Source organism: Schistocerca serialis, chromosome 12, assembly GCF_023864345.2.
Source record: "Schistocerca serialis cubense isolate TAMUIC-IGC-003099 chromosome 12, iqSchSeri2.2, whole genome shotgun sequence".
Lineage (NCBI taxonomy): Eukaryota > Metazoa > Arthropoda > Insecta > Orthoptera > Acrididae > Schistocerca > Schistocerca serialis.
In genome coordinates this window covers 4,905,494-4,919,864 of record NC_064649.1, presented here as the reverse complement: position 1 = coordinate 4,919,864, position 14,371 = coordinate 4,905,494, and the positions used below count along the sequence as shown (strand labels likewise).

The 14,371-nt window shown below is 40.4% G+C and overlaps 1 protein-coding gene across 2 annotated transcripts in view; it reads left to right on the top strand.

Annotated features, from left to right (window-relative positions):
- Positions 1-4,955, top strand: part of LOC126428292 (uncharacterized) — a 34,510-nt gene extending 29,555 nt beyond the window's left edge. Inside the window, exon 7 of one of the 2 annotated variants that reach the window (XM_050090208.1) lies at positions 1,504-4,955. In XM_050090208.1, the coding sequence (XP_049946165.1) occupies positions 1,504-1,557 (54 nt within the window). In that variant the 3' untranslated portion in view covers positions 1,558-4,955. The remainder of the gene's footprint in view (positions 1-1,503) is intronic. The other variant, XM_050090209.1, reaches the window with a different exon arrangement.
- Positions 4,956-14,371: the final 9,416 nt, after the last annotated feature.

Here is a 14,371-nt window from a genome sequence, read left to right as displayed (position 1 = left end):
GAGCAAGAAACAAAACTTCACTGCCACACGTTGTTTGTAAGTACTAGCTATTTCCTCGTGTCATGTCTGCACTGTAAGCACACTCTAAGAACTGCCAAAGAAACCACACTTCTCACTGTTGGGTGACGCCGTGTGGCAGAATGACTCAGCAGAGCTCCTACTACAACCCTCTGGTGGCACAACCTGCTACTACAAGTACACGATGTGCAGCATTACGATTCCGGTTACTTTTGGGTACCTCCTCGTATGTGGAAGAAAGAGCCAAATATTTGTGACAACAAAGGTAAAAATTTTACAACTGTGCTATCAAGATGATGACTGTGAAAACAGTGATGCCACAGCCTACAGAGTTAATAAGCAAAACAGTTGGGAAAGAGAATGGTCCATACATTAATCTAAATCATTGCGTTTTGCTTAATTTGTTTTTTCTAGTATTATCAAAATTGTTTCTTCTGGTATTATCAAAATGTAGACAATCATATATGGCATAAGTTTACAGTATCTGTAATAATGTCAATAAATCAGTTTGTAATTTTGATTAGTAAAAATATGTTAAAAATAAGTTTTTCTCAAGGAGCCTATTAAAAAAGGGGTGGTCACCTTATATTCAGGGTCGTCTTATACTCGGGTAAATACAGTAGAGGGATTTTCTACTTCCTCCTCCATTTGAGCCTCCATTCATTGCTACAGATTACTGTCTCAGTTTATGTGTGGAGCTCACATCCAGGCAACCACAGCTGTGGCTTGGCCAAGTGGCACGTTTACTGGGGCTGTTGGGTCGGACTGATCTGCCACAGACAGCTGAAATACAAACGGCACATAGGAAAACTATAACCCCACGTTTCTGCACAGTTTGTTATCACTGTACCATATTATTTAAATGTCGTATTTATGTAACAATCAGTGATTTCAAACGCGACAAAAATCCTCATGTTACGAATTCATAGTTCTGCGCTTTGGCTAAATATGTAATTAGTTTCTGGACCACGAGTAGCACTTGTCCGCTCAGGGAAACCATGTTTCTGGCCAAAATTCTGAATAACAACAGTGTGAACTGTAACTGTTTAAATGTGTCACATTTCAGTGACCCAACAGTGTACTGTTTATTGAGTAAATGCCAGTTCAAGACAAATTTTGCTGAACATTGATTCATTATTTATGAAAAGATTTACCATGCACATTAGAATAATAATAGGCTAAAATATTACAATGTCCACTTAAGAAGTACATAAGAACCAAAGGGCTTTATACACACCATTCTGACATTCAGCTCAGATATTTTAATAAAAGTTATGTTTCAAAGGAGTTTCTGTAAAACATCTAGCTGTAGCCTACCACTATGCCACTATGCAGGGTGTCCACAATGATGAAAGCAACGCCATTCTCTCTCTCTCTCTCTCTCTCTCTCTGTGTGTGTGTGTGTGTGTGTGTGTGTGTGTGTGTGTGTGTGTGTGTTTGTTTGTTTTTCCCCCACCTGACGTGGAATTCCTCATACTGTTTCAGATCCTTACAGACTACTCGTCAATGAAGCTGTTCCCGCACTCCCTGATTTTGTGATGCCGCAGTCTGTCACGAGTGCTGTGCTGTTCTCCGCTCCTCACCTGCTAGCCCAGCCTGCGATGTGGATTCGGGACGGTCACTGTAGTCCCTCCCGCTCCAGAGAAGCCGAGCGGCGATATACCGAGAGTCACGGCGGTGCCGAAGTGCGAACCCTTTCTCGGCTCCCGTTCAATTTTTTCACCTGTCCCTGCTACAGCTTCCTTGTCGGAGCTGTAGGTACCGGACCCGCGAATTCTACCCCTGCGGTCCCCCTGTGCTAGCTCGATGAATGTTTCGCTTCTGAGAGGGCTTCTCCTATAGCTGTGCTGGCTGCCTTACTGACTTCGGTTTAGTTTTACCATTGTGAATTCTAGTGGAGAAAAAAATTGTTATACCTGTGAACATAATGTGATTATGTGGTGCTTATCTGCGAGATTAGTACAAGGCTACAAATTACTAGTCCCCCACCCTTCCCACTATGTTGTGTTGCATTGAAAAACAGTGCTAAAGTCGTGTTTCTGCGCTGTTGCAGTAAGTTTAAACTTTTGTTTTTACGTGCCTCTGTTAAAGGCGTAACAATAAAATCTTTCATTCCCACCAGCTGAGTCTGTATCTTTCTAAGAATTGTTCCACAGGTGGTTCCCAAAGGTTAAATTGACAAATCACCCCAGATCTCTTAAAAGTAAGAATAATATAATGTTATATTCTTAATATACAAATGCGTATGTATTGTAAACATTGTTTGGTGATACTTAAGATGTTGTTTGCATAATGTGACTGTTATGTAATTGTAAACACATTTATTTCTTGCAAGTGAAGGAAAGACTGGAAGAATGGAACGATCCGGAAGTGTTCTATAGCTTTTTGCTTTGTCACTTTTTTTGGTAGTAGATAAGATGAATGACTACTTGTTTCCCATGCAGGCCTTTAGATTTTTTTTGGAAATGGTTGCTTTTCTGGAAATTTTCATTTGGAACAGTTTACTATTTTGATCTGTGAGTTACATGTGTATGAATACCAGTGGTACAGTGTGTTCTTTCCATTCATGTAGAAGTAACACCAATTTGTACTTCACGTGTACTTAGTTTCACGCTGTACTTAACTTCCGGCCGTGCAAAGGCTTTGGGAATGGCGATAACGAGTATTAGTACAGCAAAAAATATGTAATATTTTCTTTCTTGACCAAAGAAAAGAAAATGTTTCGTATTCTCTGTGGACAAAAATGTATCCACTTGCTAAACTCTTTTGTTGTTTTGACCATTTTTATAATACTTTGTGTGCTGCAATAATGATTTGTAGTATGGCTTGATGAAAAGAGATTTGATCCTTTTAGAAATTTATGGAATTGGATTTGAACTTTTTAGTGCAATTTTGTAGTTCTTTATAGAGCTCTAAGAGAGCAGTCGACTTGCCTCGCCAAGGTCGTGTGTGGGATCATGTAACTGTTTTTGTACATTTCTGGAGACTTGGGAGTTCTCCTTCAGAAATTGTTTCACAGCTGTGCAATATGAGTAGCATTCAAATTTTGAAGATCTTACAAGAATACAGAGGCTGTGAGTTTTGTGTAACCTTTTATGCCTTTCTTTCCTCTGTAGGTCAGAAACAGTCAAAAAAGATTAACTAGTCAAAGAAAAACTAAACATTCCATTGAAGCTCTGTATTATGGAGTAAGTCATAATTTTATTCACTTGTCTTAAGTTATTTGAAGATCAGTTGCTACTGTTGTTTGTAATTTGTAGAACTAACCTATTTACACTGAGCAAGAGGTGTAGAAAACACTGGAGCATGTTGTTGAAGGTGTCTGTTGGTTTACCTTGCTGCCTGTTATCAGGCTTCATTGGAGGTACATCAATGGGAAGTCATTGGTTGAATGTGAGTAATGGTAACAGCTCTGTTGAGGCGTAGAGTCGCCAATAGGCTAATAAACATTCTCTTTCTTGTTTCAGTTTGTATCAATGACTCGTCTATTTGTTGAATTTTTAACTTTACTCTTCATTATTTAGAGTTAACTGTAGATGTAATATGATTTATTTGCTAATTACTTCATACCTATTGAGTATCCTTAATCACATTTGGAAAGTTTTCATTCAGCGTTTTATTCAAATTTTCATCTCACTTGACTTTCTGTAGAGCTGAAGAGAGATTCTTTTTTGCCACCTGTTTCCCCACTCTTCCTGGTTTCGTAATTTGCTGATCTACACCTACATTCTTATGCACCATACTACTTAATCATTTGTCGAGTAAAGATTACATAGCCCGATTTCTTAAAACGAGAGCACAGTCAGATGTCTGCCGTGAGCTGGTGTGTGGGCCACAAGACTTCTTTTGTAGCATCTGCCACTGGAGTTAATTGAGCATTTCGTCTATGCTCTACCACTGAGTTAATAAACCTGTGACAGAACATGCATTAATTTTATTTATTTTTTAAATCCTACCTGGTAAGGACCAAAAACTGATAAGGAATACTTAAAAACTAGAGAGGATTGAAGTTTTGTCAACTACATTATTTGTGGTTTGATTGCATTTCCATCAGATTAAAATCAGCCTGGTATCCGCTTTTCCTACAGTCAGTTTGTGTTATTAGTTCATGTGTAATAATTGATCATAGTAGATGACCCTACAGAGGTAGTGTTGATACGAATGTTGATTATATATTGCACCCTAACAGCTTTGGCAAATGAATGATTTAATTTGAATCACTTTGATATAGTGTGAAAGTTTCAGACACCTTCATTGCTATGCTTCAGAATTATCATATTTATAACGGTAATAATTTTATTATTATTGAAGTGCACATTATTTTTATTTTAATATTGTCTTGAGCAATGATAATTAAGGGTATGTTTTGTTTGATAGTAACTCCTGATAAAGTGATTAGCAATTCGCTAAATTTTCCACTAGAAGAGCCGATATATTGACTGCTTGTTTTTGTAATGTGGCTGTATTTCTTTCTAAAGAGAGAACAAAAATAATATCAAATTTGCACTGTTCTGAAATTTGTTCTTGAAGCAGGAACCTTATGGAACTGTAAGAAAATATATGCATATATTTTTAAAGATATATCTGCAGTTGAATGCTTGGAATGCTGAAATGTATGCTATGTGGCTCATCTCTTTTATTATGAATTTACACTGTTAATACCATGCTGAATGAGGAAGCTAGCTGCAAATGTACTTAAGAGAGCAATATTACATTTATAGATCTCTAGGTGTCATTGTGGTGCAGGGTTCTTTTCTAACTCAATATAATAGTATTATATTATAAATCAGTATTTGATACAATATTGTAATGAATTTATATATCATGAACAACTATGTATAAGGGTAACCATGTAAGTTGGATCTTTTGTGATTTTCACGCATGCAATAAAAAATGTTTGCAGTTTCTCAAATAATACTTCTCAGTTAATGACTCAGTGCTGTGACGGCTAATTTTTAATTGTATGTGCACATACTTTACAGTAATGACATTGTTTCTGCAAAGTAAAATTAAATCTCAGTTATACAGAACAGAAATTAGTGGTGGTATATAGGTTGTGATGCTGTAATGTGCTGTTGGCCTTCAGCACAGGATGTTTACTGTTGTACGAGATACGATATATATAATTGTGAGATTGATGCATTGGTGACTGTCAGTGGTGTTTTGCTTATACATTGCTAGAAAAATATTACTACAGGCTATTAGCGGTTTCCGATTCACTCAAGATTTATTGTTGCAACATTGTATATGGAGTACATGAAATGATTACATTTACAGATCAATAGCACAAGTGCTTCTGAAGTACTAGAAACTTACCCATGCTGAAACACCAGCCTCCAAGGGCAACAATGAAGCTGCTTACTCTGGCATCCAGTCAATTGTACGAATGGCAGATGCTCTCCTGGAATATGTTATGCCACAGTTCCTCGACCTGTTCACTTAGTTCTGTAAGAGTTGGTTGACGAGTCACACGTGCTTGATTGGAGACAAGTCTGGAGATTGTATTGGCCAGCGAAGTTGTTGCACATCTTGCAGAGCACACTGAGTTTCACAGACGGTATTTGAGTGGGCATTATCCTTTTGGAACAATACACCACTTTCCTGTGGGGGGAAACAGGTCTAACAACCTGCTGCATATACCAAGCACTGGTTAGCGTCTCCTCTAGAAACACCGAATGTGGACAAGAGTTGCAGCTTATTGCAGCCCACTACGCAAAAAAAAACATCACGTGCGTGCACGCAGAATCTGCTTTCATCGCAGGAGGCCACGACACACCATTCCGTCTTCAAACTGATCCCCCTCTTATCTGTACTGTGGTATCTATAAAATCTGCCGCTACTACCCTTACAGTAAGACTATCCTGGAAGGCAACTGTAGTGCAGTGACATACAGAACCTCATCTACGTGACCACTGATACCGACATTGTTGCACAACTGATGCAGCGTGTCCAATTTGTGTGGCATTTCTCCAAAAGGACCGTCCCACCACTCGGAAAGTCACAGTCTGACCCTTTTCGAACTCATTCCGTTGGCTGTAGGAAGCACGAGTGTATCTCTATGGCACAGTTTCCTGCTTGCTTTACACGTGTGCAACACACTTGAGCCTTCTGACCGTGAGCATGCTGTATTAAAGTGTAGACACAGATGGCACCCCGGGAGGTATTCCGAGGCGGTCTCTGTTGGCGGACATCATTTAAACCGTTATCAGTACATCTATTATCCCCCCAGGTGGCATGCATCGTCGTCAGATCAAAATTGACATTGCAATACCTGGCATTGCCAGGTCGGAATATATCACAATAGTGATGGCTTGAGGACCATTCTCCCTGCCAGATAATGTAGATGTATATTCCATTAAACATACGATGTATATAATGCACACTAAATTAATTAATAACTTACACGATACAATATTATAATTTAAATAAAACAGCTCAGAATCAATAGTTACTTAATAAGAAATTTAATTTTTAATGTAAGTACATATTTGTTTTTTAAACATTGGAATACCAACAACAATACGAGGAATTCACAGTAAAGATGACACGTTGAGCCACAGACACACTATGAAAAAGACAGTTACATATAAGCTTTCACCCAAAACCTTCCAGAGAAAATGCGCTCACGTCACACACAGGCAAGTACACCACATGTGCACACATTCAGAAGCACATGACCACTATCTGTGGCTGCTTTCGTCAGAATGCAACTGAAATGTGTCAAATGGGTGCAACAGTCCAGAGAGAGGCTGGGACGGGAGAGGGATAAAGAATCGGCACTGCCTGGCAGAGCGTGTTGGGATGAGGGCTGGCGGTACGGGGTTGCCAGGCTCAGTGTGCAGCATTGTGAGGCTGTAGGGGTGGGGGTGGGGATAGGAGGCAGAAATAGTTGGGAGAAGGGTGTGGGGACAGCAAGTTTACCATAGGTTGGGGCCGGAATGACTTCGGGCGCAGATAATGGCTAACTCCCATCTGCACAGTTTAGTAAAGCTGGTGGTGTTGAGGAGGATCCAGATGGCGCAGGTTGTGAAGCAACCATTGAAATCGAGTACGTTATACTCAGCTGCGTGTTGTCCCACTGGGCGATCCCCATCACTCGTTGCCACAGTTCCAGGAAGGTCATTCATCCTGGTGGACAGCTGGACGTTTCGTGCCAATAAATAAAGTTGATCAACGATTGCAGCAGAATGGGTATATAATGTGTCTGCTCTCGCAAGTGGCCCGGCATTTGATGGAGTAGGGTAAGACCGTAACAGGACTGGAAGAGGAAGTGCTGCGTGGGTGGATTGGGCAGGTCTTGTACCTAGGATGTGATTCCTGTGGCAAGGGGTTGGGACTGAGAGCGGCATAGAGGTGGACTAAATGATGTGGAGGTTGAGTGGGCAATGGAACACCACTTTAGGAGGGGTGGGAACTATCTTGGGTAGGAAGTCCCTCATTTCAGGGCACGAGAATATCAAAGCCCTGACGAAGGACGTGGTTCAGTTGTTCCAGTCCAGGGTGGTGACAAAGGGAGCACTTCTTTGTAGCTGGTTTGTGGGGATGGTGGGAGATTTGTGCAGTGTGGGAAAGTGGCACAAGAAATCTGTCTGTGGATTAGGCCTGGTGGTTAGTGTCTTGTCTGTGAAGGCCTTTATGAGACCTTCAGCATACTGGGCAAGGGTGCTCCCATTACTGCAGATACATTGTCCACAGGTCAATAGGCTATGTGGGAAGGATTTTTTCGTGTGGAAAGGAAGACAGCTGTCGAAATGCAGATACTGTTGGCGGTTGAAGCATTAACGTGGACAGAGGTATGGATGGAGCCATCAGAGAGGAGGAGATCAACATCCAGCAAGGTGGAATATTGGCTTGAGGATGAGCGGGTGAAGCGGATGGGAGAGAAGGTGTTGAGGTTGTGAAGAAATGAGGATAGGGTGTCTTGGCCCTGATCCAGATCATGAAGGTAGCAGCAATGAACCTGTACCAGACCCGGGGTTGGGAGTTCTGGGATGTTAGGAAGGTTTCCTCTAAATGGTCTGGGTATTAGGATATAGTTAGTAAGGTGTATGAGAAATCAGGTAGTGGGTATGGAGACTGAAGGACACTGGGAGAGGTAATTTTTAATAGCAGCAAGACTACAGGCATGAATGATGTTGGTATATGGGAAGTGGCATTAACAGTGATCCCCACTCATCACCACGAGCTTTTCTGAATTGTGCAAATGACAGTTATCCTTAAAACACATTCTTTGGTCCTTAATCATCCTGCCCTCAACCTACTGCCCCACATCCTCCACCCAACTGTTTCTGCTACCTCTATCCTTTTGTCCTGTTACCCCCTCACAATTCATCTCCATTCACTCTCCTCGTGCGCCACACTCTGCGAGTGCACCCTGCAGTCTCTTCACCTTCTCTGCCCTTTCCTTTCTGCGCCATGTTTCCCCTCTTCTCTGTTCCCCACAGCCGCCCGATGCTGCGGCTGACAGCCCTCCATTTCCACCTTGCATGCTCTGCTTGGTAGTGCTGATTTCTCTCCCCGCACAGCTACCCTGCTATCCTTGCCCCATTCTGGAGTGTTGCTCCTGTTCGACGCAGTCCTGTTGCAGTCTGGCCAGAGTGGCCACAGCTAGTTGTAGTGTGTGTGTGCGCTTGTGCATAGCACGCAATGTTCTACAACGTTCAGATGATATTCTATGACATTCAGAGATGTCTGATTTCGGAAATTGAACAATTTTTTGGAGAACTTAGCCTTATAATTGTTGTGATTGATAGTAATGTTATAATTTTCAGCCACATGTGTCTTAAAAAGGTTTGGAACTTCCTAGAAAAATCCAGTTCAAAAGATACATTCGAGAAAATTCTGAATACATCCTTGTCCCTGATTGGCACATGAAACACCACTCAAAACGTTTGACACTAATTATAAGCATGTGTGAAGAAACAATTTGTGCCACCCACTTACACCCTCCGCAACAAAATTCCCGTACTGACAGCAGGAGACCTAAGCCGTTCTACAACCACAACCGTGAATGGGTGGCAGTGGAAGGTCACTGAGAAAAATGTGTCTTTATGTACCTACTTATCTTATACTGATAATATGTGTATGTTTTGGACAATAGTATCAGCTTATACAGTTTGAGTTTACATTGCGTCTGCACAAATTTGAATTTGCCCACTGGAGTGCTTTTGGTTAATGTATGTTCCAGTTGATCGGCATTCATATAATCGATAATCTACTGTAGTATATTTTTTCTGACAGGAGACTCCTAATTCTTCTGGCAATCCAGTGATTTGCATTCATCTTACTAATGTTTACTGTTTGTAACTTGTTTAGCATAAAATCTTGATACATGTGTGCAGAAACACCCTCCCCCCCCCCCCCCCCCCCCCCCCAATCCTATAAATGAGTATGCCACAGCTATGGATCAATACTGATTACTTGAACAAATCAAATATGTCACATTGCTAGCCTTTATCAAAAATGTCATGAATTCAATTTACATTGCTTACAAAAAGCAAACAACAAAATATCTCTTGTTAACTTTGAGCATGTGGTCTCTCGCCTCTACCCCCCCCCCCCCCCTTTGCCCCTTACACACACACACACACACACACACACACACACAAGCACACACACACATGAGCGAGCGAGCGAGTTCATGTAATGTGCTAACACATCATCTACAGCTTCTTACAATCACCTTAAATTTCATCATCGTGTAGAAGAACAAGGGTGATGTCACAAACCTGTCAGTTTGATTTCCGTATTCTTCACAACACAAGGCAAGTGCTCCTTTCTGATGGCTTTTCGTGCATTACAGCATAGAACTGTGGCCAAATTCACATCTTGTCGTACCATTTTATGGGCTTATATTCGAACACAATCAACTTACATCACTTAAATAAACTGCAATTATTATGTTAGGATTCCTGTGTTCATCACAAAATTCCCTAACATGTACGATTAACAGTTTAGTTTTAGAATCTTAAAAACTATCTGGAATATGTTTGAAGTTTGTCAAGTTCAAACCTAATTCTGTCCTTTACGGGCAACCTGTAATACAAAAGGAAAAATCTTACACATTTAACATCCTACTGGTTATAGCCAAACTGTGAAACAGCTATTTCTTTAGACTCGAATAAGTTAAATAACTTTAAACTTTAATAACTCTCATCAACTTATTTCTTGCCAAATTTTGGCAGAGATGCAAGGTGTGTTTTGTACTAGTTGTACTTTGAGAAAAAGAAATGTAGTGTTTGTAATTTATTATGCTCTGTATAGTATTTGTAATTTATATGCTCTGGCAGATGTAGACATGTGGATGGCGAGCAGATTTAGAAGAGACTGACAATAAAAAGGGGAAGAGAGAAAGAGGAATAACAGACCACTTGTAATCAGAACGTAAGACAGATGACATACCCCGAACTCCGGTCCACTGCTCATCTGATACCCAAAGCAGGGCTCAATCAGTGGACCAGAGAGCGAGAGAGAGAGTGTCATCTTTCTCCATAAACCGTGGACCTTGCTGAGGTGATGGGGTTTGAATGCATCACTGCTACAGATAACTGTACTGTAGGTATGTCCACAATGGAGGGGTAACTGTGAAGAGGCCAGAGAAACGTGTGGTTCCTAAAGACGGGCAGCAGCCTTTTCAGTAGTTGCAAGGCCAATAGGCTTTGTGACTGAGTAATCTGGCCTCACATCGTTACCCAGTATTGCCTTGCCGTAATGTTTGCCTTGCCGTAATGTTACTGTGAATGGCTGAAAGCAAAGAAAACTAGAGCCATTGGTTTTATTTCCTATCATCATCAGTGTTTGGCCAAAAGGCAGGTTTTCACATGGTAGTTCTCCAGGCTGTCCGGTCTTCTGCCATCCTCTTCAGGACTGCATAATTTCCTCTTCCCTTTGTTGTCTATCATCTTGTATCTCCTTCTTTCTCTCACAAACCAATCATTCCAAAGCATCTGCTAGCAAGCTCTCCCTTCTCAATGAATGATTCAACCAATTCTTTTTCCTTTCTCTTACAACCTTCAGCAGACATCCCTCACCAACCCTTTTCAATACTCTTTCATTACTTACTGTTTCCATCAAGCTTATTCTCTCCATTCTCATCCACCTCTCAAATGCTTCTAACCTTTTTTCATCCTCTCGTCTCAGTGTCCATGTTTCTGCCCCATATAGTGCCACATTACAGACAAAACATTTGCCAAGGCTTTTCCTTAGACCTTTTTCTAATCTGCCACATAAGAGTCTCCTCTTTCTGTCGAATGCCTCCTTCGCAATGGCAATTCAAGTTTTCACCTCCTGGTGACATCTCAAGTCTTCAATTGTTGTTCTTCCGAGATATTTAAATGCACTTACTTGGCTAATGGTTGATTGTCCTATTTTAATATTGGACAGTCTGTGTCTTGTACTGATGACCTCACTCTTTGTTTTTGCTGTGTTTATTTGCGTCCCATATTCTACACAAGCTTCATTGAGATCTTTCAGCATGTTATTCACTGTCCGCTCACTTTCTGCCACTAATACCATGTCATCAGCAAATCTTGTACATTTTATTTTCTTTCCACCAATACATATTCCTCTTTTCCCATCTAATCCTTTTGCAATAATCTCTTCAAGGTATGCGTTAAACAACAGTGGGGAAAGGCAACAACCTTGTCTAACACCTCATCCTCTGACATTTCATTTCCAATCCTTATCCTCACTTTCTGGTGTAAAAGTAGATTCTGTATCAGTCGTCTCTCTTTCCAATATTACTCCTTTCCTCTTCAAAATATCCATTAGCTTGTTCCACTGAATTCTGTCAAAAGCCTTTTCTAAATCTATAAAAACAACAAAGATTTCTCTACCTTTCTCCATATATCTTTCCCCTATAGTTCTTAACAGGCCAATAGCATCTCTTGTTCCTTTTCCTCTTCTAAATCCGAAAGGCTAGTGGCACGCAGCCCAGCTGGATGATTAATAACAGCGTTCGGTTAAGTAAAATATTCCAGAGCTAAAATAATCATCCATCTGGTTTACAGGTGGAGACTAGATGAGAGGATACTATCAGGGAACACAGTACAGGCATTCTGTGGACCAGAATGTTGGCTCTCTTAATCAGTTAGATTAGAGAATTTGAAAAGGGAAATGGATACACTGAAGTTGGGTATAATGGTGATTACTGAAATGGTAATGGCAGGAAGAACAGGGATTCTGGTCAGATGAGTACAGGGTTACAAATACAAAATCAGACGGGGGCAATGCAGGAGTGGGTGTAATAATTAACAAGTAAATAGGACTGCAGGTCCGCTATTGCAAACAGTGAAGCGAATGCCAAGAATGACACAGTCAACACCCACTAAGGTGCAGATACTGAAGAAACTGTAGAATGTATGAGATACGAGAAAATATTCAGATAGTTAGGGATAGGAAAATTTATAATGGGGACTGAAATTTGATAATAGGAAAAGGAAGAAAGAGAAAAATAATAAATGGAATGAGTAAAAAAAATTTAAAAAAAGGTAGCCATGTGGTAGAATTTTGCATAGAGCACAATTTTATCACTGCTAACACTCGGTTTAAGAACCACAGTTGTATACGTTTCAGAGATCTGGAACACTGAAAGGTATCAGATCGATTATATTCTGCGTCACAAAAAGAAAGTAGAGTGCCAGAACAGGGACTTCGTGGCTTAGGACAGGGTAGGTGATGTTACTTCAGTGATTACAAAACTGCAAAATTTATAAAGAAGTTTGCAGTATCAGCCCACTTATCACCCTCTGACATGATGTGTGCACTGTTTCTGTCGGGAAGGGCGTCATCGAGCCATTGTATCTTCTGAGGGAAGCTGCCCCACAACTGCTCCTCGAAATCCCACCTACTGGGACGGAGTTGACATCAGAGCTGGTCTCACACGTTTTATCGGGGACAGATCTGCGGATCTCACTAGCCGAGGAGTACCTAGACACCGTGCAGACATTGACACGTGTATCGTGTGGAAACAAACATCGTGCTGTCGAAAACTGACAGCGTGACACTGTCGCACGAGAGGTAACACGTGGGGATGCAGAATACCTGTGGTGTACTGTTGTGCTGTCAGAGACCCCTCAATCACTACCAGCAGTGACTTGAAGTCGTATCTGATGACCGGCCCCACTGCAGCCATTAGTTTTACTTCCCTAGCGCATGCAACCCAACTGTACAGTTAAATAACAGTGCCTTGTTAAAATATTCCGAAGGTAAAATAGTCACCAAATCTGGACACCTGCAGGAAGTGTTTATCGGGATCTTACACTGATGATGCTTCTGCCTATAATTATCATTATCTGTATTGGATGGCGAGTTGCCAAAAAACCTTGTGTGCACATCACACTCGGTCAGTTCCTTGGACAGCTTCCTCGTGTTAATGAACTAAAAAATAATGCAGCATCTAATTCAGTGGAGGAATAAAATTTCTCTTTCATGCTGACTAGAAAAAGCTGTGCACTGAAACATTTTACTTGTCATAGCTTGAAAATTTTCTGTCACTAATACCTGTGTAATACCATACATCAGACCCAGCTATCTATGAAGAACTCTGATAAGTAGCCAGAAAGCTCAGGTATAACTTAACTTTTAACAAAATATGAAGCTACTAACACTTCTTGCTACAACAGTTAGTTGACTGTGTTAGGTGTTTGCATTAGTGAACAGTTAATATAACTGTTTTTAACACTTTCATACATAAAAATTACAACTTACAGATATAAAATACTGGCTGCAAGAAAACAGGTTTCTCTGCCGGGGTACTTTTGTGGCTGTAGCTTATGGGATGATCACATTCACAGTACTTTGTGCACATATGAGTGAAATGCTTGACGGGATGGTAAATTTTGATTTTCAAAACTTATTACACTGGAATGTAAGTTTCCACGAAACTCTGGATTGAAGGAAAGAAGTGCCAAACAAATATATAGAAACTTCATGTAAAGTGCTAGTAATTACAATTGTAGTATTACTTGCCTCATCCCTGGTGAATAAAAAACAACTTCAATATTAATTGTTGCTTTTACATTAGGAAGAACATTTAAGGGTATATTTAGTTTAACTTTTGTGAAGTTTATTACACACACAAAAAAATAAATGTGTGTTTTTCCTAACATAAATTCAACATTTCGTGATCCACTGGACAGATAGCTGTTGGCACAGCTGGGCACAAGACCGTTAATCTGTTTATTAATTAATGATTAAATTTACTTTCAAGTTAATTTTAAAAATTTTAATGGACTCTTTAACTTCCATCAATTTAGTTAACTGTTAATTAAGTACCTACTATTTACGATAAAGTCTGTGCTCCACCGCCTGTAGAAATAATCTTCTGACAAGTTTGGGTCATGTAGGTGTGCAG